The 24,525-nt window shown below is 32.9% G+C and overlaps 1 protein-coding gene across 8 annotated transcripts in view; it reads left to right on the forward strand.

Annotated features, from left to right (window-relative positions):
• LOC145334557 (bumetanide-sensitive sodium-(potassium)-chloride cotransporter-like) overlaps positions 1-24,525 on the forward strand; it is a 93,790-nt gene that overhangs the window by 48,916 nt on the left and 20,349 nt on the right. For 7 of the 8 annotated variants that reach the window (XR_013884857.1, XR_013884858.1, XM_080180054.1 and 4 more), the window contains exons 12-27: positions 3,071-3,162; positions 9,677-9,737; positions 10,583-10,665; positions 11,306-11,368; positions 11,897-11,968; positions 12,186-12,279; positions 12,911-12,954; positions 13,094-13,184; positions 13,722-13,906; positions 14,241-14,302; positions 14,798-14,910; positions 15,126-15,269; positions 17,838-17,959; positions 18,738-18,873; positions 19,240-19,346; positions 19,724-19,828. Coding sequence is in view for 6 of the 8 variants with exons in the window: in XM_080180054.1 (XP_080036180.1) it covers positions 3,071-3,162; positions 9,677-9,737; positions 10,583-10,665; positions 11,306-11,368; positions 11,897-11,968; positions 12,186-12,279; positions 12,911-12,954; positions 13,094-13,184; positions 13,722-13,906; positions 14,241-14,302; positions 14,798-14,910; positions 15,126-15,269; positions 17,838-17,959; positions 18,738-18,873; positions 19,240-19,346; positions 19,724-19,828 (1,574 nt within the window). In the remaining 2 variants the exon portion in view is untranslated. Of the gene's footprint in view, positions 1-2,831; positions 2,924-3,070; positions 3,163-9,676; positions 9,738-10,582; positions 10,666-11,305; positions 11,369-11,896; positions 11,969-12,185; positions 12,280-12,910; positions 12,955-13,093; positions 13,185-13,721; positions 13,907-14,240; positions 14,303-14,797; positions 14,911-15,125; positions 15,270-17,837; positions 17,960-18,737; positions 18,874-19,239; positions 19,347-19,723; positions 19,829-24,525 lie in introns of all 8 variants that reach the window. The other variant, XM_080180069.1, reaches the window with a different exon arrangement.

Consider the following 24,525-nt stretch of genomic DNA (forward strand, 5'->3'; position numbering starts at 1 on the left):
TAACCAATTAACCAGGAAAAAATATGCGGTTCACTAAATTAAGTTAAAATGCCTTTCGTGAAACTACCCCTTTGATTTTGTTAATTATTCTCTGGTCTCTTTACATCAAATAATCTGGTGTTTTCACCTCAAAGGGCCAAGTTGAGCACAGTTGAAATAAATTAAAAATAGGGGGGGGGGGGTTGTAAATTGGCGAATGTTTATTACTTTAGGTCAAATTAGGTTAGGCTATATTGGGTGCAGATTTAGGCCTCATAGTGTTAAGGCCCAAAGCAGGCAGGGGTTAGGCATTAATAAAAAAGTTTTATAAAAAAAATAAGGAGGTGAGTTTTGGGCACTTTGAGTTAAAGCACCATTATTTTATAACCATAAATAAATGTTCACAACATAAATACATAAAATATTTTTTTTTAATAAAGTTATTTATACATATTATTTTATATATACTGTACAAGGTTGCGTGGCCAGATGAAAAAAGTTTATTTTAGTATTAGGCAAAAATGACTTTGCAATTGTATCAGTAAGTAGGTCTAGTAACACCCTTTGCTAATTAGTAGCGAAGCTACTCTATAATTCACAATGTCCGTCCGTCCGTCCGTCTGTCCGTCTGTCCGTCCGTCTGTCCGTCCGTCTGTCCGTAATTAATGAATTGGGGGAAACGTGATTTTCTCGGCTCCTAAAAAAGATAGAGAGCTGAAATTTTTTGACAACATTCCCATCATTAAGGAGCACAATTAACTATAAAACATCAATGGCGGTCGGACTGCTTTATAGCAGGTTTTAGGCTATTTTTTATATTTTCCAAATTTTTCCCATATCTTTGGTGTTTATGGTCCGATTTTCAAAATTTTTTCAGTTAAAGATATCAAAATTAAATTTCCCGTCATTTGAAGAAAAGAAAAATGACGGTCAGACTGCCTTTTTGCAGGTTTTTGGCTATTTTTATATTTTTCACATTTTTCTCCATATCTTTGGTGTTTATGGTCCGATTTTCAAAATTTTTTCAGTTAAAGATATCAAAATTAAATTTCCTGTCGTTTGAAGAAAACAACAATGACAGTCAGACTGCCTTTTTGCAGGTTTTTGGCTATTTTTATATTTTTCACATTTTTACCCATATCTTTGGTGTTTATGGTTCAATTTTCATAAATTTTTCAGTTAAAGATATTAAAATTAAATTTCTGGCGTTTTATGAAAAGAAACAATGGCGGCCAAACTGCCTTTTAGCAGGTTTTTTGCTATTTTTATATGTTGATATATTTCCCCATATCTTTGGCATTTTTGGTCCAATTTTAAAACTTCTTTGCATTAACAGTTTCAAAATATTTTTTCCCATTGCATTGTTATGTGCAAGTGCATCTAGTATGTAATTTACTTTAACCATCTTCATCATACAAAATAAAACAAGGTTTTATGTTTATTTTCTCCAATCAATCTATTATTGATTTTAAATCTACTTCTACGTATTCCCATCCACAATTTTTGTGCTTCGCTACTTATGGATGTTGTCATCCTTGTTTTAAAATCCAACTAAATCTAATTTTTGAGAAAAAAATTAGATTTGAAAATTTTAAGTTCAATTTTCATCCCCTAGAAATTACCGAACAATCATGACAAGAAAAACAAAGATTATTGATATAAAATTTTGAACAAGTTTGCTTTTTTAAAGTTCTTCATAAAACCACTCCTGAAGGGAGTTAATCAATGGCCATTTTTATCAGTTGCTTTGCTAAGGTCACGGAAATTCAGCCTTAAATAAATCTAATATAGAGTGGTTTTATGAAAGACTCCATAAAAGCAAAGTTGTAAAGAATTGAAAAGTATGACTATTTGCTTTTCTTGTCATGATTGTTCGGTAACTTCTAGGGGATGAAATTGAAAACTGATACAATTGCAAAGTCATTTTTGCCTAACACTAAAATAAACTTTTTCATCTGGCCACGCAACAGTGTGTAGTGATAAGTTATGTGTGGTATGTCCTCCAAGATCTCATAAACCTCGTGATCGATCGTTTAAAAATTGCTGGTTAGTTTTGTTTAATTGCAGGTCTTAGGATATTAAGGGGAGTCGCTTTATACCCCCCCCCCCTCCCATGGGGCATATGGATCAATGAAAAAGGCAATTGGACAAAGACCCTAGTTGTCAGGACCAAAGCCACTACTATCATTTATTGTACTAACTTTTTCAGTTCAACCTTTACAGATATTTATGTTCATTCATTATCATTAACATTACTAATCATTATTTTTTTATACCTATTTCTTTAAATTCTTTAATATTTTGACATAAATACATCAAACTAAATTCATGTTATGTATTCATCGTAAAAGATCATCTCATTGACTTTTGATATTTGATACAAAAATATTGATATGGTAATATGACTTTTACATTCATTTTTATAAATATTTATATTTAAATTATAAACTAAAAAATTCTTGTATGGAAAATATCAAAAAGCCAAGAGTAACATTCCATCAGTCATCCTGTTAAATGTTCATGCATGGTGCGTCAACTAAAATGTAATTCAAATTTTCTGGATGAAGAAAAGGAGATGACCTTCAACCTAACTTTGGTTTTTAAAAAAATACAAAAGCGTGAAGAATTATTGGAAGCATTGTTTTATGTTTCTACATAAACAAATATTCCAAATTAAATGTTAAGGTGGTTTGATTCTATTTTTAATTTAATTTAGCTAAGATTGGAAAATGCACCCCCTTTTTCCAAAAGACACCTCAGCATTAATCTTGTAAAAAATGTTTTCTAAAAAATATTTTTGTTGACGTACCATGTAACCTGATGTTCCATAATCATTATCATCCATGTTTCAGTGCAAGGCCTGATGGTCATGTCTCTTTGCAATCTTGTAACCGTCATCACCGCTTTGTCCATGTCTGCCGTCAGTACCAACGGACAGATAAAGGTATAGTACCCCTACCAGAACCTGCCATGATGCTATGCTCCCCTCTCTGTGTTTCATGTACACACACACCCACTATCCTGCATGTTCTTGTTATCATTTAGTTTCGGGTTTCCTTTCTTTCTCTCTGACACATGCCTCTGTTTTCAGTTCAAGGGCTTCTAGTGTTGACAACGGCGAATATCGTTACCGTGATTACAACAGTATCAATGTCGGCTGTATGCACCAATGGTCAGATCAAGGTAAAGTTACTCTTACCGCCGCCTCTGTCGAAACGATGCGCAGTTAACGGAATCAACGGTTCGCCACCGATAAATTGTAAGTATTTTTTTTAATGAGGGTGGATGGCTTTTTCTCAACGTTTGCCAAATTATTTGTGTAGTTTAATAAAACATACTTGCTTTGTACTAATGGAATTTCAAATGTTACTTAACAGCATGGGTAAGCTTGGTAAGAAATATTATCCACCTCTCCCCCATGCAGGGTAGGCAAAAATCCGGCTTTTTTTAGAAAAGTCCGCGGACTTATATAAAGTCCGGTTTTAATTAGTTAAATATTGAAAAAAACCACACAGTATAAAAAACATTAGAATTTACAACAGAAGAGACTTATTTTTAGAAAGCAACAATTTTATTTGAAATAAAATAGAAATATGTCTTTTTTGTTTTAAATTCTAATGTTTTTATATTGTGTGTACAGGTGTTTTAAGAAAAAATAAGAAGTTTCTTCAGAAAAAATAGCATTTTTTTCAAGGTGGCCTTTTGCTATGGATTTTTGTTGGTGGTTAAAACCAGAATTAAATCTGTTTAATCTGGTTTAATCTGCCCTGGACTTTTCCTTCCACCCCTGCCACCTTGGGCAGGGGCGTCCAAGATTTTTATTTTGGGGGGGGTAAAAATTTTTGAAGGGGGGGTAAAATGGCGCGCGAAGCGCGCCGCAAATTCTTTTTACCCTCCCAAAATTTTTAACCCGGTGGTAAAATTTCCTTGGGGAGGGGGGGTAATTACCCCCCCTGAAATCTGTTGGCAGGGGTAAATTTAGTTTACCCCCCCCCCAAAATTTACCCCCGGGGTAAAATTTTTTTGGGGGGATAATTTAAATTTTATTAAATATATAGTATTAAAAATGCGCGCGAAGCGCGCCAAATTTTTTTTATTACAGATTTTTTATTTTGGGGGGGGTATTTACCCCCCTAAAATTGTTTGGGGGGGGGGGGGGGGGTAAATACCCCCTCCTAAATGGTTGGGGTAAATTTTAAATGGGGGGAATGTAAAATGAAAAAAAAATTTGGGGGGGGGGTAATCGCCCCATTACCCCCCCCCCTGGACGTCTATGACCTGGGGTATTTGACGTTGTATTTGCACTTTTTTGCCATTTATTTGCAAACTATTAGGAAAAGATTTCCTTTCTATTATTTTAATTTTATCGCACTCAATTATTTGTATGTTTTTAACAAATAATACTTCAGTTAATTAGTAAGCGTATTTTACTAATGCTTTTGTAATGAATTTGTGATTAGCCAAAGAAGATCCTTCGGCTCTATGCATGTTTATTTGAACATCTATAAGATCTAGGAAAAATAGAATAATTAGAATAGTGCATAGGTTAGTTTGTTTATAATCTTAAGAAAGGCATGTAAACTTTCGTCAGAACCAGACACAGTGGGATCTTTTGAAAAAAATCGGGACATCCAAAAAATCTAAAATCGACTTTTATCTATCCTAGGACCTAATAATGGCTGTAAGTAGACAGCTAGAAAAGAAATTTTTAAAAAATATTAATTTTGGCGGTTTTATGCCATTTTTAAAAAAGGTAGTGAAAAATTTCTTTTCAGTTTTGATGATTTTCTAGATTTTTTTACACAAATTTTTCAAGGCAACAAAAAATACATTTATGTTCATCTTATGAAAAAAAAAATTTATTGAGGTACTTTTCAGATACCTGTACCAATGTCTAATTAAAGAAATAATTTTAAAAAATATTTTTTTGGTGGTGTAAATTGACATTTTGTGAGAAAATTTCACCAAAAATATTAAGATTTTTAACCCCAAAAAATCAGTTTTCTCCATTTTACCCAAAAACGGACAGGAGGCCCCGGGTTTTGCAATAATAATATTAATATACAACATGTATTGTGTATAAAACAGTTTTCACAACCTGGGGCCTCTTGTCCGTTTTTGAGTAATTGAGCATTTTACATTGCATGGTTTGAACAATTTCGTTCTTGTTTATTTCAAATTTTCCCCCGTTAGAGGGGGAAGGAGTCATTTTAGAGCCCAAAGTCATCTCTGCAATATTTTCAAACTTATTAAGGCGGATCTTTCTTGACTTATGCATCATTTGCCTCTGGTGAACCGTTTCGCCGTTATTTGCCGCCGTTGGCGTGATTTTTAACGATTTTTGCCGTTCTCGTGGTTTTAATGGACATTTAAGGGATAAAGGAGTCGTTAAATAAAGATGACTTAAAAATACTTTTATTTTAGCAATTAAATTCGCTAAATTTCATTTGTTCTAAAAAAATTTGTAGTTCTAACTGGTTTTGGTCCAGCAGAAATTCAAATTTGGAGATTAATTATAATATTGCAAAAACATTATATACGCATCAGAGAGAGAGAGAGAGAAATATACGTTTGAGAGAGAATATAATTTAAGTAATTATGCTTATATTCTTATACAAACTTTAAATGAAGATAGCTAGACCTAGAATAAAGGTATTAACACACAATCAAAAGTGTTTTGAAAATTATGTTATTGTTGTTTATATCTGTAAAAAAAAATTTGAAAACATGCCTTATAAGTGTCCTATTTTACTTATACTGGACCTACCTAAAAATGCCGGGACTCGAAATGGGTGCACCTGACGCTATATTCTTGTTCACAAACATTGTTTGCATTGAAGAAATATTTACATAGACGTTGATTTTGTTAAAATATTCCTATCCTAACTAAAGTTATGAAGTTTTATAGATTTTTTAAAAATAGGGTAGCTTCGCTCCTCCAAAACAGCAAGACGTAATTACCAAATGCACATTACAAGTTAACAGAGGCAAAATTTAAGTTATTTCCGAGTTAAAGCAAACGAAATTACATCATTTCTTCAAATACAAGCTTATTTATTGAAGTTTACTTTTGTCTACTCTAAATGTCCCGTTTTTTGGTAAAAGATCCCACTGTGCCAGATTTAAATAAGGGTGGGGGGGGGGGGGGGGTAATGCAACCATCTCGTAATCAATGATTAGATGGCACTTAGAATTTGAATTTTGATCTGAAATTTTGCATGAATAATTCTTGGTAGGTCTAAATTCCCTAATTCGAACAAAAAGTTGGAAAAGTAACGGCTAACTGCTAGCGGCTCAGCCGTTTTTCCATTTTTTGGGTCTCTTAAAAGCAAATTAGTAACGAAACCTCTCTCAACATAAAACTTTTTTTGCTCAAAAACCTTATAAAACGGTTCTAGCCGGTTGCTGTTGGTACTAGAAACTTTAAAAATGGCTATTGCTATCATTTTACATGAATTAAACCAAAATATGTTTTAAAAAGTTGATTCCTACGAAATTAATGATGAATTTGCCCTGAAAATAGGCAAAAAGCGGCTAAACGGCTGAGCCGCCAGCCGTTGCTTTTCCAACTTTTTGTTCAATTTAGGGAAAATAGACCTACCAAGGATTACCCATGAAAAATTTCAGATTGAAATTCGAATTCTAAGTTCCATTTAATCACTGATTACGAGATGGTTGCATTAAAAAAACCCCCCTTTGGTTTAAGCTTTAAAATTTTTGTCTTAAAAAAATTGGTTTTGGTTAAAGGGCTAAAATATAACTTTCTCTTAATTTTCAAGGTGAAGGTATTTCTACATTTAACTATTTCTTAGAGTAAGTTTGCTAAGAATAAAAAGTTTTACCTAATCAATTCTTGTGTTTCTAAAAAGTAAGTTAGAGTGAGATTTTGTTTGTTAGAACTAATAAGGCTTTTGTTTTGTCTAAGAGCAAATAATTTTATTTAAAATTTTGCAAGATTGTATTGTAAATCAATGCAATAAAAATCTATGAGAATAAGTTACAATTGAAGATAATCAGTTTAAAGTCCAACTTGTTAAAGTGTCAAGTAAGTAAGTAGTGTTTCATTTCAAGTCATTGGAGTATTTTTATATTTTTAGGGTTTAAATTTTTGGGGTTTAAAGGGGGAGGTCATTTTCTAGTAAATTCCGTAAAGGTGTGTGTTTTAAGGCCTAAAAATGGTAGTAGAACGCTAAGGTGCTCTAGATATATGTATTCCCTATTGAATAGAACAATAGGGAAAAAAAATTTTTTTTGATTACCGTACCTGTAAATTCTTTAAAAAATACGAAATTTCTATCAAACTCTTTGATTTGCTCAAAGTGACATAAATTAACCCTAAAAATGAACCTAACCTTAATTTTCTCAGAAACCATTTGATCAATAGAGTTGATTTCTTGAACTTAAGTTTTTATGAGTATGAACATCTCATGGTTTCGAAGTCAACCCTCTACCCCCACCCCCTAGCCCTCTGGGACTCAAAAAAAAACCTTGAAATGAACCTAACCTTAATTATCTCAGAAACCATTTGATCTATAGAGATGATTTCTTAAACTTAAGTTTTTATGCTTATAAACTTACTAATAGTTTTGAAGTTACCCTCCTGCCGCCAACCCCTAGCCCTCTGGGGCTCAAAAAAAACCCTGGAAATGAACCTAACCTTAATTATCTCAGAAACCATTTGTTCTATAGAGATGATTTCTTAAACTTCAGCTTTTATGAGTATGAACATCTCATGGTTTCAAAGTCAACCCCCTAGCCCTCCGGGGCTCAAAAAAAACCTGGAAATGAACCTAACCTTAATTTTCTCAGAAACCATTTGATCAATTGAGATGATTTCTTAAACTTAAGTTTTTATTCCTATTAACTTACTTACAGTTTTAAAGTTACCCTCCTGCTGCCAAACCCTAGCCCTCCGGAGCTCAAATTAACCCTAAAAATTAACCTAACCTTAATTTTCTTAGAAACCATTTGATCAATAAAACAGATTTCTAGGACTTTCATGGTTTAGAAGTCACCCCCCTCGCCCCCCAGGGCTCAAAAAAACCCTAAAAAAATAACATTAACTTGATTTTCACAGAAGCCATTTGATCAATACTGCAGATTATTTTTGTCTAAAGCTTATATAATTATAAAATAACTTTTAGTTTGAAAGTTTCTTAACCTCAGTAACCACATTATTAAATGTTCAGATGAAAGTTTAAGATATCGTTTCTATTGATCAAATGGTTTCTGAGAAAATTTAGGTTAGGTTCATTTTTTGGGTTTTTTTTGACCCCGGAGGGATAGATATTGGCGGCAGGTGGCTGACTCTTAAACTAAAAGTTATTTTATAAGCATAAAAGTTTAAGTTTAAGAAATCATCTCTAATGATCAAATGGTTTCTGAGAAAATTAAGGCTAGATTCATTTTTAGGGTTTATTTTGAACCCTGGAGGGCTAGGGGTTGGCGGCAGGGGGGTGACTTATAAAGTTTAAGTTAGTTTATAAGCATAAAATCTTAAGTTTATGAAATCATCTATTGATCAAATGGTTTCTGAGAAAATTAAAGTTAGGTTCATTTTTAGGTTTTTTTTGAGCCCTGGAGGGCTAGGGGTTTGTAGCAGGGATGTGAATTCAAAACTAGAAGTTAGTTTATAACCATAAAAGCCTAAGTTTAAGAAATCACATCTATTGATCAAATGGTTTCTGAGAAAATTAAGGTTAGGTTCATTTTTTTGGTTAATTTGAGCCCCGGAGGGCTAGGTGTTGGTGGCAGTAGGGTGACTTCTAAACTTAACGTTACTTTACAAGCATAATAGCTAAAGTTTAAGAAATCATCTCTATTGATCAAATGGATTCTGAGAAAATTAAGGTTAGGTTCATTTTAAGGGTTAATTTGAGCCCCAGAGGGCTAGGGGTTGGCCATAGAAGGGTAACTTCAAAACTATAAGTAAGTTAATAAGTATAAAAACTTAAGTTTCTGAGATAATTAAGGTTAGGTACATTTTTAGGGTTTTTTGAGCCCCGGAGGGCTAGGGGTTGGTGGCAGGGGGATGAATTTTAAACTAGAAGTCAGTTTATAACCATAAAAGCTTAAATTTAAGAAATCATCTCTATTGTTCAAATGGTTTCTGAGAAAATTAAGGTTAGGTTAATTTTTAGGGTTAATTTGAGCCCCAGAGGGCTAGGGTTTGGCAGCTAACTTCAAAACTATGAGTAATTTAATAGGCTTAAAAATTAAGTTTAAGAAATCATCTCAATTGATCAAATGATTTCTGAGAAAATTAGGGTTAGGTTCATTTCCATGGTTTTTTTGAGCCCTGGAGGGCTAGGGGGTTGGGATAGGGGGTTGACTTCGAAACCATGAGATGTTTATACTCATAAAAGCTTAAGTTCAAGAAATCAACTCTATTGATCAAATGGTTTCTGAGAAAATTAAGGTTAGGTTTATTTTTAGGGTTAATTTATGTCACCTTGAGCAAATCAAAGCGTTTGATAGAAATTTCGTATTTTTAAAAGAATTTCCAGGTACGGTAATAAAAAAAAAAAAAAATTTTCCCTATTGTTCTATTCAATAGGGAATACAAATATATAGAGCACCTTATCGTTCTACTACTATTTTTAGGCCTTATAACACACACCTTTACGGAATTTACTAGAAAATGACCTCCCCCTTTTTTAAATTAAAAAATAATGAAAATGATTATTTCAATTTTTAGGGAGGTGGTGTCTACTTTATGATATCCAGAGCCTTGGGTCCGGAATTTGGTGGTGCTATAGGTAATGTTTTTTTTGTTGTTGTAGCTATTATTTCGTGAGGGTAAGCTCCTCTTTGACCACAAGCGATCGTATAAGGACTTTATGACATACTTCATTTGAAATAAATGTGTTACTCTATCATCTACGGATATTATGTTAAGTATTATACTGAATAGACGACCGATCCTTTTATTGCACGACGTTCTGAAAGTGATAACAAAGTAAATATACAATTACAAGATGTGCCTCTTTTTATCTATTTGTATAAGGTATAAGAATTTAATAGATATACTTGGAGTTTATTATGTAATTATGTTCTTACAGGTAAAATCTAAAAACAAAATATTTGAAAAGCATTCAACACGGTATTTAATGGAATATTCCTGTTAAAATAAAAGAGAAGGGACGGAATTTGATTTAATTTGGAAATATCTAGTTATTTAGCTGAATGAAAAGGAATATTGAAAATATGTTATGTGGTGTAAAAATAATTTGATCTTTACAGTTTTACATTTGATGACAAATGTCAAACAAAGACATTTACATCGTTTAATTTCGATATACAGGAATCAAACGTTTTCTAATATGTGTCAATAATCATGTTTGAATTAATTCTGTTACGTGTATGCAAGGAAAAATAATTGAAGGAAAAAAATACTAGAATAAAGTTTAAAGAAAGAAGGGATTGAGTATTAAAAAGACTCAAATTGTCAGGTTCTCCTTTAATCAGGGGCTTTGATTCAAAAAGTTAATTTATAGAAATATAGCCGATGTAAACTAAGTTTTGGTATGAAACAGTAAGGAAGTAGGCATGACGGTAAAAAAAAAATAGGAATTGGGTTATACTTAAAATTTTAACTGTTTAGGTTTGATGTTCACCCTGGCTAACAGTATAGCTGTGGCTATGTACATCATTGGTTTTGCCGAGTCTCTGCTGGATATGTTACAGGTAAAGGGATTCTTTTTAATCAATTTGGTTTTTGGGATGCTAGTAACTAAGGGGAAGTGGGTATGAAGGGAGTAGAAAATAGATGAAATTATATGGATATAAAATACATAAATTTTCTACCAATTTACATAGCTGGAACAAACACATAATTTTCTAAAAGATTAAATTTTTAAAGATCTGATAATCTGCATTTGTTAATGTTTGTTTTGCCAACTGTCCGATTGGTTAATATTTATTTTATGTATTTTGTCAAGCTTGTTTTTAGGAGTATGCGCCAGGGTGGGCTGGAATAGTTGAACCTGACCTAATCAAAATAATATACTTTTGTGTCAAAGCTTTTAAAAAACAGTTTGAACTCATCAAAACATTTGATGATATTGAACCAAAAAAATCTTTACTTTTCAAAGATTTTTCATATAAAATCATGGTGAAACCTAACTTTTTAGTCGATAAACCAAATATTAAACATAATCTGGTATATTCACTTTAAAAATACTATGGATCAATGCTGGAAGGTGCTTAGAATCTCTTGCTCTCGTTCGTGGATAGTTCCCTTTAGATATAAGGTTTGAATCAAATAAATTCAGAATTTTCTATCTGAGATTATTTATTTTATGTATTTTGTCATGCTTGTTTTTAGGAGTATGTGCCAGGATGGGCTGGAATAGTTGAACCTGACTTTGCCTACAGACTTAATGACATCAGGAATGTTATCTATCTACATAAAAATATTGCTTATACCTGGATATTTTCTAACGGGGTCAAATATCTGGCAATAAAACTATTTGGTCTCTGATCTTTTCTTCCGGTCAACAAAGGTGTTAGTATTTCTAATCTGTACCTTATTCTTATAAGAGTATGCTTTTATTTCTATGAATAAAGATGAATGTCACAACTTTTTTTGACTTGTTGAAAAATTGAATTATTGAAGTCATAAAAGGTTTGCTTTAAGTTGGTTTGGACTAAATTTTACAAAAAAAAATATTAAGTACGTATTCCTCATGAAAAATATTTATATTTAAGATTTTATGATATTATTTTTTCCATATATTTTGTATTTATTTTATATATGTGGAAGATTTACTTTTAAAACACATAGGTAACTTGTGAATTCTGCTCATTAAATCTTGTCACAAAAATTTAAGATTTATTCGTGTTATAGAAATAATTGGGACCTTAAGCACTTTTTCTTAAAATTTGAATATTTTGATGGATAATATTGTCTGATCTTAGGATAATTGGTTGTATTACTCTGGTTATGATTCTTATTCTAGCTATTGTTGGTATGGAATGGGTTACCAGGGTAAGTAGAAATATTTTTTACTTATGGACAGGGATTTCAAGGGATAAGACGATGTTGATGTACATTCCCACCAACTATGACAAACAAAATTACTCCTTCTGTTTAAGACTATAATAATTTACAAAACAATGTCTCCTTCCTTCCTACCTTTCTTCGTATTAATGCTAGCTGGAATCACGTATTAGGGGTACCTAATTCAATTCTCCTAATATTTCAGGTACAAAAGGGTCTGTTGGTCCTGCTGTTGTGCTCCCAAGTTGATTTCATTATTGGAACATTCATCCCTAAATCTGATGAGTCTTATGCTAAAGGTTACACATTTTGGAAGCTACAAAATACTAGAATAGATATTATAATTCGGTAAAACATGCTATAACGAGTTAAAATCAAGGCTCAAGACGATTGAAAAGAAAATCAACAGCTTCCTAAAACAGTCGGCTTGATGCCTTAAATTTGATTGAAGCCGTTTAGATTTTGTTCAACAGCCAAACCGACTTCAATAATCCTTATTTTGTAAAAGTCATTTATCGTATTATAGACAGTTTCCCGCGGATATTAAAATAAAAAAAAAATATATGATTTTTAAAAGTTTGTTGGCCGAGGGGGCCGAAGGCCCGTGCAAACAACTGGTATTTATTTTATGATTTTTATGTTAATATTCGTGGAAAATTGTCTGTAATACGATACAATACATAATTTCAAGTGTGGTCGAGAACCGGTTCTAATCCAGCGGATATTAATCGGTTTCGAAGTCACACTGGAAGGTATACACTACTGTCCTTAGTTATTTAATTTTACCTTTAAAAAACATTTACATACATAATTGAAACAAAGTTGACCTTCTAAATTGAAATGCCAAGAGGCAATTAAAAAACTTTTTTATTCAAAAGTAAATTTTTTTCTAGCTTTGTACATATTTTGTAGCTTTAAATATTTGACAAGGTTTTACTGGCTGGAGCATAGAAACTGTATCTTCAAACATACAGGTATAGTTTTATCTTAAAGTTTTTATTTTCTTATTGTTTCGTTTTTGCATTCTAATTGCTTTAAAATCATATTTTTTGTTTATCTTTGTCTAACAACTTTACAGAGTCGACTCTTTTTAATAAAATCTTTTATATTCAGCCCCATTATGAATCTGAACAGAGTTTCTTCTCTGTGTTTGCTGTCTTCTTTCCTGCTGTTACTGGTATTGTGGCTGGTGCTAACTTGTCAGGTATGCACTTACAATGCACTTGGCTTGTTTTTGTTTGATATTAAATTTTTTTCACACTATAATATCATTTATTTCATTCTTTACCACCATACATGAAAACTATTTGAACTAATCCTTATACTAAAGTAACAGGATGTTTGTCTGTCTGTGTGTCTGTCTGTCTGTGTGTACCGAAGGATCTCGCTAACCGCTGAACCGATTGGGTTCTCCTTAACAGGGTAGATTCTCATATGTCCCGGGAAGGTTTATAACTATTTAAAATTAAATTTTTTAAAAATTTACCAATTTTAGAAAGAGAGTTCAGCGAAAAATAAACATCAAACGTAAATTTTTTTTAACTTTTTCTTTTAAAATCTAAAATAAGAAATTGAATTATCAAATTCGACTTTCTCCTCCTCAAGTGCCCCTAGAGGCCTCTAGGGGCGTAGCCGCTAGTATTCTATATAGTATTAATATTTTGTTAGTATGAAATCCATAATTAGGAAATCGTTAGATTAATTTTTTTGAAAGAAGTGTTGTTTAAGTTCCTTTTTTAAGGTGATCTGAAAGACCCAGCCGTTGCCATCCCCAAGGGAACCCTGTTGGCTATTGGCACCACCTACTTCACCTACATAGTCTATGGCATCGTGACGGCCTTCGTGTACACGACCAAGGCTAGTGGAATAGCTGAGGAATACTCTATCTGGACCAATGATTCTATTCCGGATGAGGATAAACTTTTGGTGAGTAGTGGTTTATTGTAATTTAGCCAGCTTCTTTGGATTTAAGTAATTCAGAACAGTAAATAGGGGATTGTACCAAATTGTATAACCCAACCTAACCTGACACGTATAGTAAAAAATAAACATACAAAATAATACCATTCCCTTATTTTTGATTAATTTAATTTAAGGGAATGGATTGCCTAGGGAAACCTCCAAATTGAAATATCTTTTTGCATTTACATATATATTTTAAAAATCTAATTCTTAAAATGGACACATAACATTGGTTGATTATTTGCAATAAGATTTACTTCGCTGCTCATGTTGTGTTTAACCTTTTATTGTAAATTAGGTTCCCCGCTGGGATGACTGTTCTGCCGAGGCTGTAGCCATGAGAAATGGTACTGAGTGCAGGTTAACCTTTTTTTTCATATCATTATTGTAGAGGTAGGCTGCCGTCTATCTGTGTGTAAGTTGTGGATGCGTGTCTGACTCATTGTCTAATGGGCAAAGCCTTTATAAAAAGTCAGGAAAGTCCAAATGATCAATCAGGGTGAAGCTTCTATAGAAAAAGGTAAGATTTCTGGAGTCTCTACCAAGAAATCTCGTCAACTGCATGACCAATCACGTTATCACATAAAATCTTGGACTTGTCTAGTCCATGAGTATGCATACTAGAAGATTTGTAAATTTGTTTTCAGTTTGTTAAAAGCGAAGCTTTTCTATAATTAGGGTCGGTCCGTACTTACGTCCGTCACAGAGGGATAGCTTTTTTCGTTAATTTAGGAATGTTATAATTGTCCTATAGATTTCAAACTTTGCATGGTGATTCCTTTAGTAGTTAGTTATTTTATTACAAAAATTTTGTAAGCTTTCTTATCTATATCACTTTAATTTCTAATTTGTCAGGTATGGAACTCTATTCGACCAACAGACCATGGCGGTTATCTCTTTCACAGGATATCTCATTTATGGAGGATGCTATGCTGCTACTTTGTCAAGCGCTATTGCTAGTCTTGTAGGTGAGATATGATTTTATAGCAAAATTAGAATGGATGTAATAGAAAGGAAAAACTAGACAGATAATTTACTGAAAGCAACCAATTAATTTGTTCAATAATTGCTTCTAAATTGTCAAGCTTTGCTTTTAGAAATGTTTTCATCCTTGTACTCTTAATATCTATTTATTTTATTCACTCAAATTTGATCTTGAAATATTATTGCTATCAAATTTAAGGTGCTCCTCGTGTATTGCAAGCTCTTGCCAAAGACAAGCTGTATCCAAAGATAGAATTCTTTGCTCCTGGTTTCGGTGCTAACAACGATCCTGTGCGCGGTTATGTCCTTGTTTTCTTCATCTCTTTGGGTTGTATTCTGATTGGTGAGCTATTTATTTATGCGCAGATATGATAAGATCATTTTCCGCGGAAATAAACCGTTTTGAAACGTGCTGAAAATTACATCTAGGCAAGTTCCTTGTACAGCATTAAAAAAATGGACAATAAATTGATATACACAAATTCATAATAGTTTTATTACAATATTCGTAGAAAATTGTCTAGAATACGATGCCATGATTTTTCAGTATGGCTTAAAACCAGTTCTAATCCATTCGACCGCTGGCCACACTGGAAAGCTAATTACCCTTCTGTAGATTATAATTATTGGTTAAAAAGTTTGGCCAGATTTGATATAAGACCTTAAAGTTAATAATTGCGCGGTATCAAACTTTGGGTACCAGTCTGATTTAGAGTCTAATGTCCCTTCCCTCCTTTTATTCTACTCTTCATTTGTGAGAGTAAATACTTATGTTTATTTGTACTTTAGTAGTAACACAAAATATAATAAAAGGTCAATTTTCAGTGAGGGAGGGGACATTGGGCTGATTATTAAACTAGTCCTTATAGTTTTATGATAACGTTTTCTTATTCCTTGGCTTCAAACTTTGGGGACTTTTGATTTATTAAGTTGAGTGTCCAAACGATTCAACCACTAAATGTTATTTACAGAAAGGGTAATTTTGTGTATCATGAATTTATCAGCTATTGTACTAATATCCCTTTATATCCCTGAAAATATTATTAAATTTAACTCTGTTTTTTTGTGTCTAATTTTCTTCAATAATAACCTAATAACGCAAATTATTTATTGTAACATTTTTAACTGTGATAAAACCTTTAATATTTAAATTTATTTTCCCGAATCACCAACATTCTTGAAAATAGGTATTAAGTTTTTTATTTATTAAAAGTCGAGAAAATTCTTCTTTTCATGATATGATAAAAAATAATGTATTGAAACAATAAAAATATAGGTATCTTAACTTACTTTTGACACTATTTTCTATATATAAAAAAAGAATTTTAGTATAGCAGTTAACATTCTTCTGTTCAAAATGATTATTTGATAATATGTGATTATTAAAGAATTAATTAGCAGAGACTAGGAATAGGAAAAAAACTAAATACATCAGCCCCCCTCCCCCTTTTATTTTTAGTTAGAAGGGGGTTCATCTGTCGATAAACATTTTAAGGGAAATCACTAAAATATTATGAATACATTGTGATTTTAAATCCGTTGACTTGTTGGTCAGTTAGTTCATCCATTAGGAGGGAAGGGAATGGGATGGATGGGGAGGGAAGTCGTTATTTTAGCCAGCTTCAAATTTAATTCAATCACTTTATTAGTATAAGTTCCAAAAAGTAATAAAACCATTATTGTATTTAATAAAAGCTTGATACTAAAAAAACTGGGCATCAATGTTTCAAATTATCTAACACTTGGGCTGGCAATTTTGACGGATTTAGTTTTGTGTAACAATATAATGATCGAGTAACTTCAAACAGAGCCTATAATTTAAATTCCTATCCTTCCCTGAAAGTGAACAGGGATCTAAATATTGAAACTATTTTTATTCTAAAAGTGTTTTTGATGAGTCTGTTAAAACTTCTCTAACTACTGTTTTAGGGAAGTTTCACACAAGTCACGTGAATGTCTAAGTCCTTTGGATTTATTTAAATGCAAGTGGCGCGGCCACTTGTACATTAAAAGTAAAGAAGAGGGAGAGTTGAATTTGATTTAAGCATATTTATGTTCAACATACTAAAAGGATACAGCATTCATAAAAGCGAAGCTCTCAAATCAAACGTTAGAGCAAACTAACATTAACACTTGTGGAGTATAAACACTTCATAAGCAGAATATTAATTTTAAAGAATAAATGAAATAGCACAAATATAGAAAAAAGTTTATTGGGTCCTAAAATTATATTAATTCAGCATTGTTAGATTAGTCAAAACTTCACTATTTATGACTGACCCGGTTAAATTCTCCATTTTTTTAAAGCTTTAGATATGTCCTACACCCATAAAAATAAAGAGCACTAGATGCTATGGGCGCAAACGCTAGTAATTTACTGTACACAACTTGAATCAAACATCCCTTTGCTACACAGTTCTATATTTGTTTTCTTTGTAATATTTATTCCTCTCCACCATCTATAAATCCATTTACACCAAATATGAACAGGATTTTTTTTTCATTCAGCTGATCTTTGATTCTAAAAGCGTATGCTTGCTCGTTTTTAACATGATTTTCTTTAAATTGATGATTATTATATAATTTAAGTAGCAAAGATTCTCTGCATGTGTCTGTATCTGTCAGTCCTTCAGTAACGTAGCGTTATTTTTTAAATAACAGTGCAGAAACTTACTTTGTTTCACTGTTGTTGAATTATTTTGACAAATTTACTTTTCTATTATTTTCCTGCCTTTTTCCATTACTTATCCCTCCCCTTTACTTTTCTTACTCCTCCCCATTTATGCAAAAATGCACAATTTCCGCCAAAATAATTTTGAAGGGAGAAGGGGGGTGTTGCTAAATGAAGAACTCTCTTTCCCTCACTGTTTGTAGTCCAAAGTTTGAATAAACTTAATAAAATTATTCTCAGGTGAATTGAACATGGTATCCTCGTTGCTGTCCAACTTCTTCGTGGCTGCCTACGCCCTCATCAACTTCTCCGTGTTCCATGCCAGCATCACCAAGTCACCCGGCTGGAGACCTTCATTTAAGGTAAGCATGTTGGGTATTTCCTTGCCCTTGTTAGAAATTAAGATACACAAGAGAATATAACAAATAGAATTTAAAACATTCATGAAATTTTATGGAGGGGGGGAGGCGTATAAATTATGATTTTACAAGTGGGTTGATTATGTTCCCTGAATAGCAGAATTAAAGTTAGGCATTATGAAAAATCCGTTTAAAATGCCTATTGACTTCAGGTGCAGCTATACTCTATAACAAAAGTATAATCATTAACCATCCCTCCATTGCATTCGTAAAACTGATGAAAATGTTATATTAATATTACATGTTACTTTTTATTAGCCTCTGGGTTAAAATATAATGGTATCCCTAAGTAGCGGCTTTCTTCGTATTTTCACTCTACCTTCTGATAAGTTATTTTAGGTTAGGTTAGGTAAATGTTAATGAATGTCCGACAGGAGCTAGAAATAGGAGAAAAGTTTCTATGAAAATACGACGAAACCCGCCACTTCGTTTTCTTTCTATGATCCAAATAATGTACTAATTTTCTTCTTGAATTTTTTTGGGGTATAGTCCCTTTCGTGACATCACACCTTATGGGGCGATTCTTCGTATTTTTCACAGTAGCCTTTTCTCCTATTTCTAGCCCCTGCGGGGGGGTCTAACCCTGCGGGGCCAATTACCTAACCCTGTGGAGCGATCACTTAACCCAATTTAACCTAACCTAAAATAACCTATAAAAAGCCATTTTAAAAATACGACGCATCGCCCATTTTTTGTTAGTGAATATTTGTTGATATTTTAGTACTACAGTCCTTGGGTATCCCTACTTGGAACTTTCCTGTGTGTTGGAGTCATGTTTATGATGGACTGGAAGACGGCACTGCTCACATACTTGATCACATGCATCCTCTACCTGTACATCTACTATAGAAAACCAGGTAAAACAAAACTATCACTCATTTTTATTGATGTGAAAGTGGTATTAAGAACAAATTTTGACATTTATTAAGTTTTTTGTTGTTGTCTATGAGTTGAAATTTTTCTAATATTTCTTTCCTTGAAATATTCTTAAGCAAAAATGGGGATAAGATCGAAATAGAATTTTCAAATACCTAGGAATAAATTGTTTGGGAGTTAATGAAGGGTAAAATTTTGGCCGCAAGTTAAATGTTAAAGACGTCAAATATTTTACTAAAGTCTAAATTCACAATTTAATTTTCTAATTAATATCGAAAGTGCAGACTTACGCTTTTGTGCGAGGTTTCATCATCTCTTTGGAAATAAGTTTCTTGCTAAAATTTCAGAGGCTAACTGGGGTAGCTCTGCACAAGCTCAAGTATTTGTTAGTGCCCTCAAGGGATTGCAGAACCTAACCGAAACACAAGACCACGTCAAGAACTACAGACCCAAGGTTAGATATAATATTGATGCATGCCCAGGGGGAAATATTTCATGAGGGAGGGGGGGGGGGTAGAGGCAACCCTACCCAATTTTAATTTTCAGATGGGGGGGGGGGGGATGTTGACAACCCCCTACACTCCCCTTCCGCTCGCATATGGTTGGATAGTTTTTATAACGTTTAAAATCCTTTTTTGAGTAATTATTGATTTGACCCCAAAACCTGCAATATGAAATTCTTGAATGGTTCATACTTTTGAGTTAGTGGAAGATTAAAATGCCGAATTTGTAAGACACGAATCATTAAATTTACTTTAAACCTAAACAATCGCCTACCTAACTCTGAATTTTAAATCATCTGATAAAATTTTAAATATTTAATATTTTTAGTTGTTGGTATTATCTGGAAACCCAGCCCAGAGGCCTCCACTTGTAGATTTTGCTAATCTCATCACCAAGAAACTTTCCCTTCTCATTTGTGCTCATGTTGTTACGGTAAGTTTTAATTTGATAGGATGTTTCTATATATTTTAAATAAAATTTCTTTTGGTAAGCTATGGTTGAGGTTATCCTTGTTTGAACATTAACCGGGTATAGTTCCTTTCGTGGCAACGCTCCTTAAGGGGCGATTCTTCGTTTTTTTTCACAGCAGCTTTTCTCCTATTTCTAGCCCCTGCAGAGACAATTGCTTAACCCTGTGGGGCAATCACCTAACCCAACATAACCTAACCTAACCTAAAATAACCTATCAAAAGCCATTTTAAAAATACGACTATAATAGCCATTTTAAAATTACGGGGTGTTGCCACGAAGAGGACTATTCCCCATTAACAAATATTTTCACTCACAAAGAAAAAATTTAATTTAAATGTTGTATTTAACCAATAGGTATCAATTTCTTGTTTTCACATTTTCAATTAAAATATATATACTATACCAGTAATTTGAATTTGAAACTGGAAAATTAGCAATGCTGGTGCTCTCCCTCAATGTGCTTAGCGAGCATAGACCCCCCCCCCCCTATGACTAACCCTGCATGACTAGGATTCTAGCCAACAAATGTACGTGAAGGTTTTCTTTCAAGTTATTTCTCCCAATCATATCTACCTTACTGTGTTTATATCCCAAAGTCTTGTTTTTCCCGGTTTTAAGATTTGACAGAATAACTAAATTTTCTGCAATTTTAAGTTGAATTATATTGTTGAACTACAACACGAAGTTTTCCCTCTGAGCGACTGTAGAACACTGAATCCTCTAACTTTATTTAATTTATTTCTTTATTATGAAAAAGGGGTGTTATTTATGACTCATGTGCTCTTTGAAGGAAAACGCCATAACCCCCAACTAATATTATTCAAAAGTAAGCTAAAAATTATTGCTGTAATTTTAAGAAAAAAATCATTTAAGTAGCGTAGCTATTAAGTAATTAAGTCAAGTTGGTAGGTCCGATTGTTCGACATAAAAAATACATGGTTTTAGCTTAGAAACTTCTCTTTAGATAACTGTCTTAAACTCATAAACACTTGTATAAAAGAAAAAAAACTTTAAATGTTACTATACAATGTTAAAAAAAAGATTAACTATTATATTTACTAAATATACACTAAGATGTTTTACTTTATTACAGTTTTTAACTAAAACTGTAATGATTGAACATGTAACTAATCCATTATCCATGGGACACATTTTAAAGATATTTGAAATCTTTGACCTACACATAGAAAAAGAGCAGTGGCGTGCGAAGCACTTTGTCTAGGGGGGGGCATTTTGAAGATTTTGTAAAATTTTGCCCCCCCCCTAAATCAAAGTGCCCCGGGGGGGCACTTTGCTTTAGGGGGGGGCATTTTGATTATATATACTAATTTTAAATAAGGGCGTTTTAAGGGGTGGGATTATTTGATTATTGGCCTTCTAGTTCTTATCCCTTCTTCCCCATCCCTTCCCCCATCCCTTTTTCCCATTTATATCCCACATCTTTCCCCCCCCCATCTCTTCTCCCCCATGCCTTCTCCCCACCCTGCAATGACCGAAGGGAAGGGAGCTAGAAAGCATCTTTGAAAAAAAAGTACAGAAGATAATTTAACCTCCCCCCCCCCCCCCACCACAAAACATTTTTTATGGGTGGAAGGGGATGTTATAAAATCTCAGCAGGAAGGATGAATAACCTCATTAAAAAATTTTGGGGGGGGGGGAGATAAAAAGACTCATTTTAAAATAATTTACCAAAAATTAACCAAATATGTAAAACTGATTTTAAATATTTATTTATTGTATGACAACAAGGATGACAACATCATTAGCAAAGCACAAAATATCATGAATAAGAATACAGACAAGTAAATTTAAAGAGCATCTGTTGAAATAAATATATATTTTAGGTAGAAAAAGTCACAAATCCTTTTTCCTGTATGTTGTGTGATGACAGTCAAAGTAAATTACATACTGGATGCTTGAATCAGCGAGAAATTTTATTTTTTTAAATATTATAATCCACAAAAAAATTACTTGTCCTTTCATCTACAGATATAAAAATCTCTTAGAAATATAGGGTATAGTGTCTTTTGTGGCAATGCCTCTTAAGGGGCATTTCGTCGTATTTTCATAGTAGCTTTTAAAAGGTTATTCTAGGTTAAGTTAGGTCAGGTGATTTCCCTGCAGGGTTAGGAAATTGGCCCCGCAGGAGCTATACATAGGTAAAAAGCTACTGTGAAAATACGATGAAATGCACCATAAGAGGCAATGTCACAAAAGGGACTATACCTGAAATTTAAAAGGTACAAAAATAGCCAAAAACGTCCTGAAAAGCAGTCCAACCTCCATGAATTTTTAATAGTTAATTATACTCCATAATGATGGGAATGTTAACATTAAGTTTTAGCCTTCTATCTTTAATTGCAGTTGAAAAAATCACATTTCCCCCTTAGCATTACGTACTGACAGCCATAGTGAATTATAGAGAAGCTAAAAAGTTATATCAACATATCCTACCCTCTTTAAATGGCACTTTAAAACTCTGTTAATTTTTGATTAAGTGGTGTTTCCAAGTATTTATAAGGGCGGTGCGTGAAGCGCACCTAAAATATTTACTCCCCCTTTGAACTAAAATCAATTAAAGACAACAAGAGTGGCGTATTTGATCAGGTTAGGAATATAGAGTGTAGTTAGTTTTAATGGTTTTTAATGAAAATTGCCATAAAAAAACATGTCTTTTTGTAAGGGTATGTACACAAAAAAATAATAAACTTATCCTGAAAATAAAATGACATCATATATAGTTATTCATTTAGACAGACATACAGTGTTGAGAAAAAGGCTTAGATAAATATCAATGCTGTTTCTTTTTTATATAAAATAACTTTTTGATTTAATATTTGTTGTTTACACATGTTTTTAAAGAAATAAAAACACAATATACAATGCAATGTGATAAAAAGCAGAAACCCTATTGGAAGGGCGCGAAGCGCAAATTTTTTTCTTCAAATATGCAGGGAGGGAGGGGTTTTTGGGCTATTTATTACACTAGTCCCCAATATTTCATTTAAAATTTTCTTATTCGTTGGCTCAACAACTTTGGGGACTTTAATGGAATTTTGATTGGTTGGTTAATTAAGTCGAGTTTCCATACATTTCATCCACTAATTGTAATCTAAATAAGGGTTTGTGATTTTGTGTATCATCATTGGGGATGTACAAAATTTCTTTGGTAAAAAGTTTATATTATACAAAATAAAATACTTCCTATTACCTGGTTTGTTATGTTCAGTGAAAAAAGATTATAACCTAATTATTACACTAATTAAAAAATTTGGTAAGGTTAAATGAATAGTAACTGTCTGTTTGGCGCGAAGCGCCAAAAATTTTTTTTTGGAGTATTTCTTGATCTTTTTTTTTGAAACTGGGATAGTTTTGCTTTTTGTAGGGTAGGGGGCAAAAAGGGGCATTTTTAATGACCAGGGGGGGGCAAAATGGGGCATTTTTCAACATTTAGGGGGGGGGCAGGGGGGGCGGTGGCTAGGGGGGGGCAGGGGGGGGCGTTTTGGTCGCTAGGGGGGGGCGATTGCCCCAAATGCCCCCTTCGGTTCGCACGCCACTGATTAAAAGAGACATGCATCAAGTGATTTTTATCCATTTTATTTATTTTACTTTCAGTTAAACACTTTCCTTTCTTCTCAATACTCTAATAATGAAAAATCTCAAATTAAAAATAACATGATAAACGTTTCATAATATTTGTCACTGCCTTTGTATGAAAAGGTATTGAATAAATGTCCATACAGAAAAATATGTTCTGTTTAGATTTAAGCAGTGTTTCGGAGCCGTTTGATTTTGGTGCGGCTCCGGCTCCGCGGAGCCGTATGTGATGATACGGCTCCAGCTCCGACCTAAAATCAAGAATTTTTTTTTCTCCCAAGTCTATTTTTGACTTTTGAAGGTTTTAAAAGTTCAATTTTTGATAAAATGGACTTGAAAAACTTAAAAGGGGCATTTGCACATGAAAAAACAGAGTTACCAAATTATGATTTATAATAAAAAATCTTTATATTTATCTAGTCCGGAGCCGTTTTTTAACGAAAATACGGCTCTAGCTCCGGCTCTATGCAAAATATGACGGCTCCCGGCTCCGGCTCCGAAACACTGGATTTAAGTATTGGATATAGGTACAAGGCACGTTTATATGATAGATTGTTACTTCCGGTGTATCGGTTCTAAAATATGAAATAAAACCATTTGATTTGCTTAAAATATTATTTTAAAGCATGCTCTTGTTCATCCTTATTTTTAAAAAATAATCTTTATTAAAATTGTTTTAATTAAAATAAAATAAGTGTTAATAATGTAGAAAAAATAGTTCAATCAATTAGTTTAATTTTTTTAAAATAAGGACACACATGCTTCTCAAGATGCGAAGCTACTCAATAATTCGATTATGGATAGACGACTGATATTTTTGTGATGATTCTTCAGTAAAATAAGCAAATATTTAATAAGTCATTTGGTCCGTCTGTCTGTTTTTTTTTGCATAATTTGTTGCTAGGAATTATTCGTCTTAGCTGTTTCTAGAATGCTAATTTTTTTCTCAGCAACTTAAAATGTCCGCGTGCATCTTATTCCAGAGTCAATGAGCATCTTTTCTTACTTCCATCTGCCTAGCTGTTTCTCAATTTCATTTTGAGCTTCGCTACTTATGGATG

The sequence above is a fragment of the Acartia tonsa genome, chromosome 2 (genome assembly GCF_053477335.1).
Source record: "Acartia tonsa isolate MP-2025a chromosome 2, ASM5347733v1, whole genome shotgun sequence".
In the NCBI taxonomy this organism is placed as follows: domain Eukaryota; kingdom Metazoa; phylum Arthropoda; class Copepoda; order Calanoida; family Acartiidae; genus Acartia; species Acartia tonsa.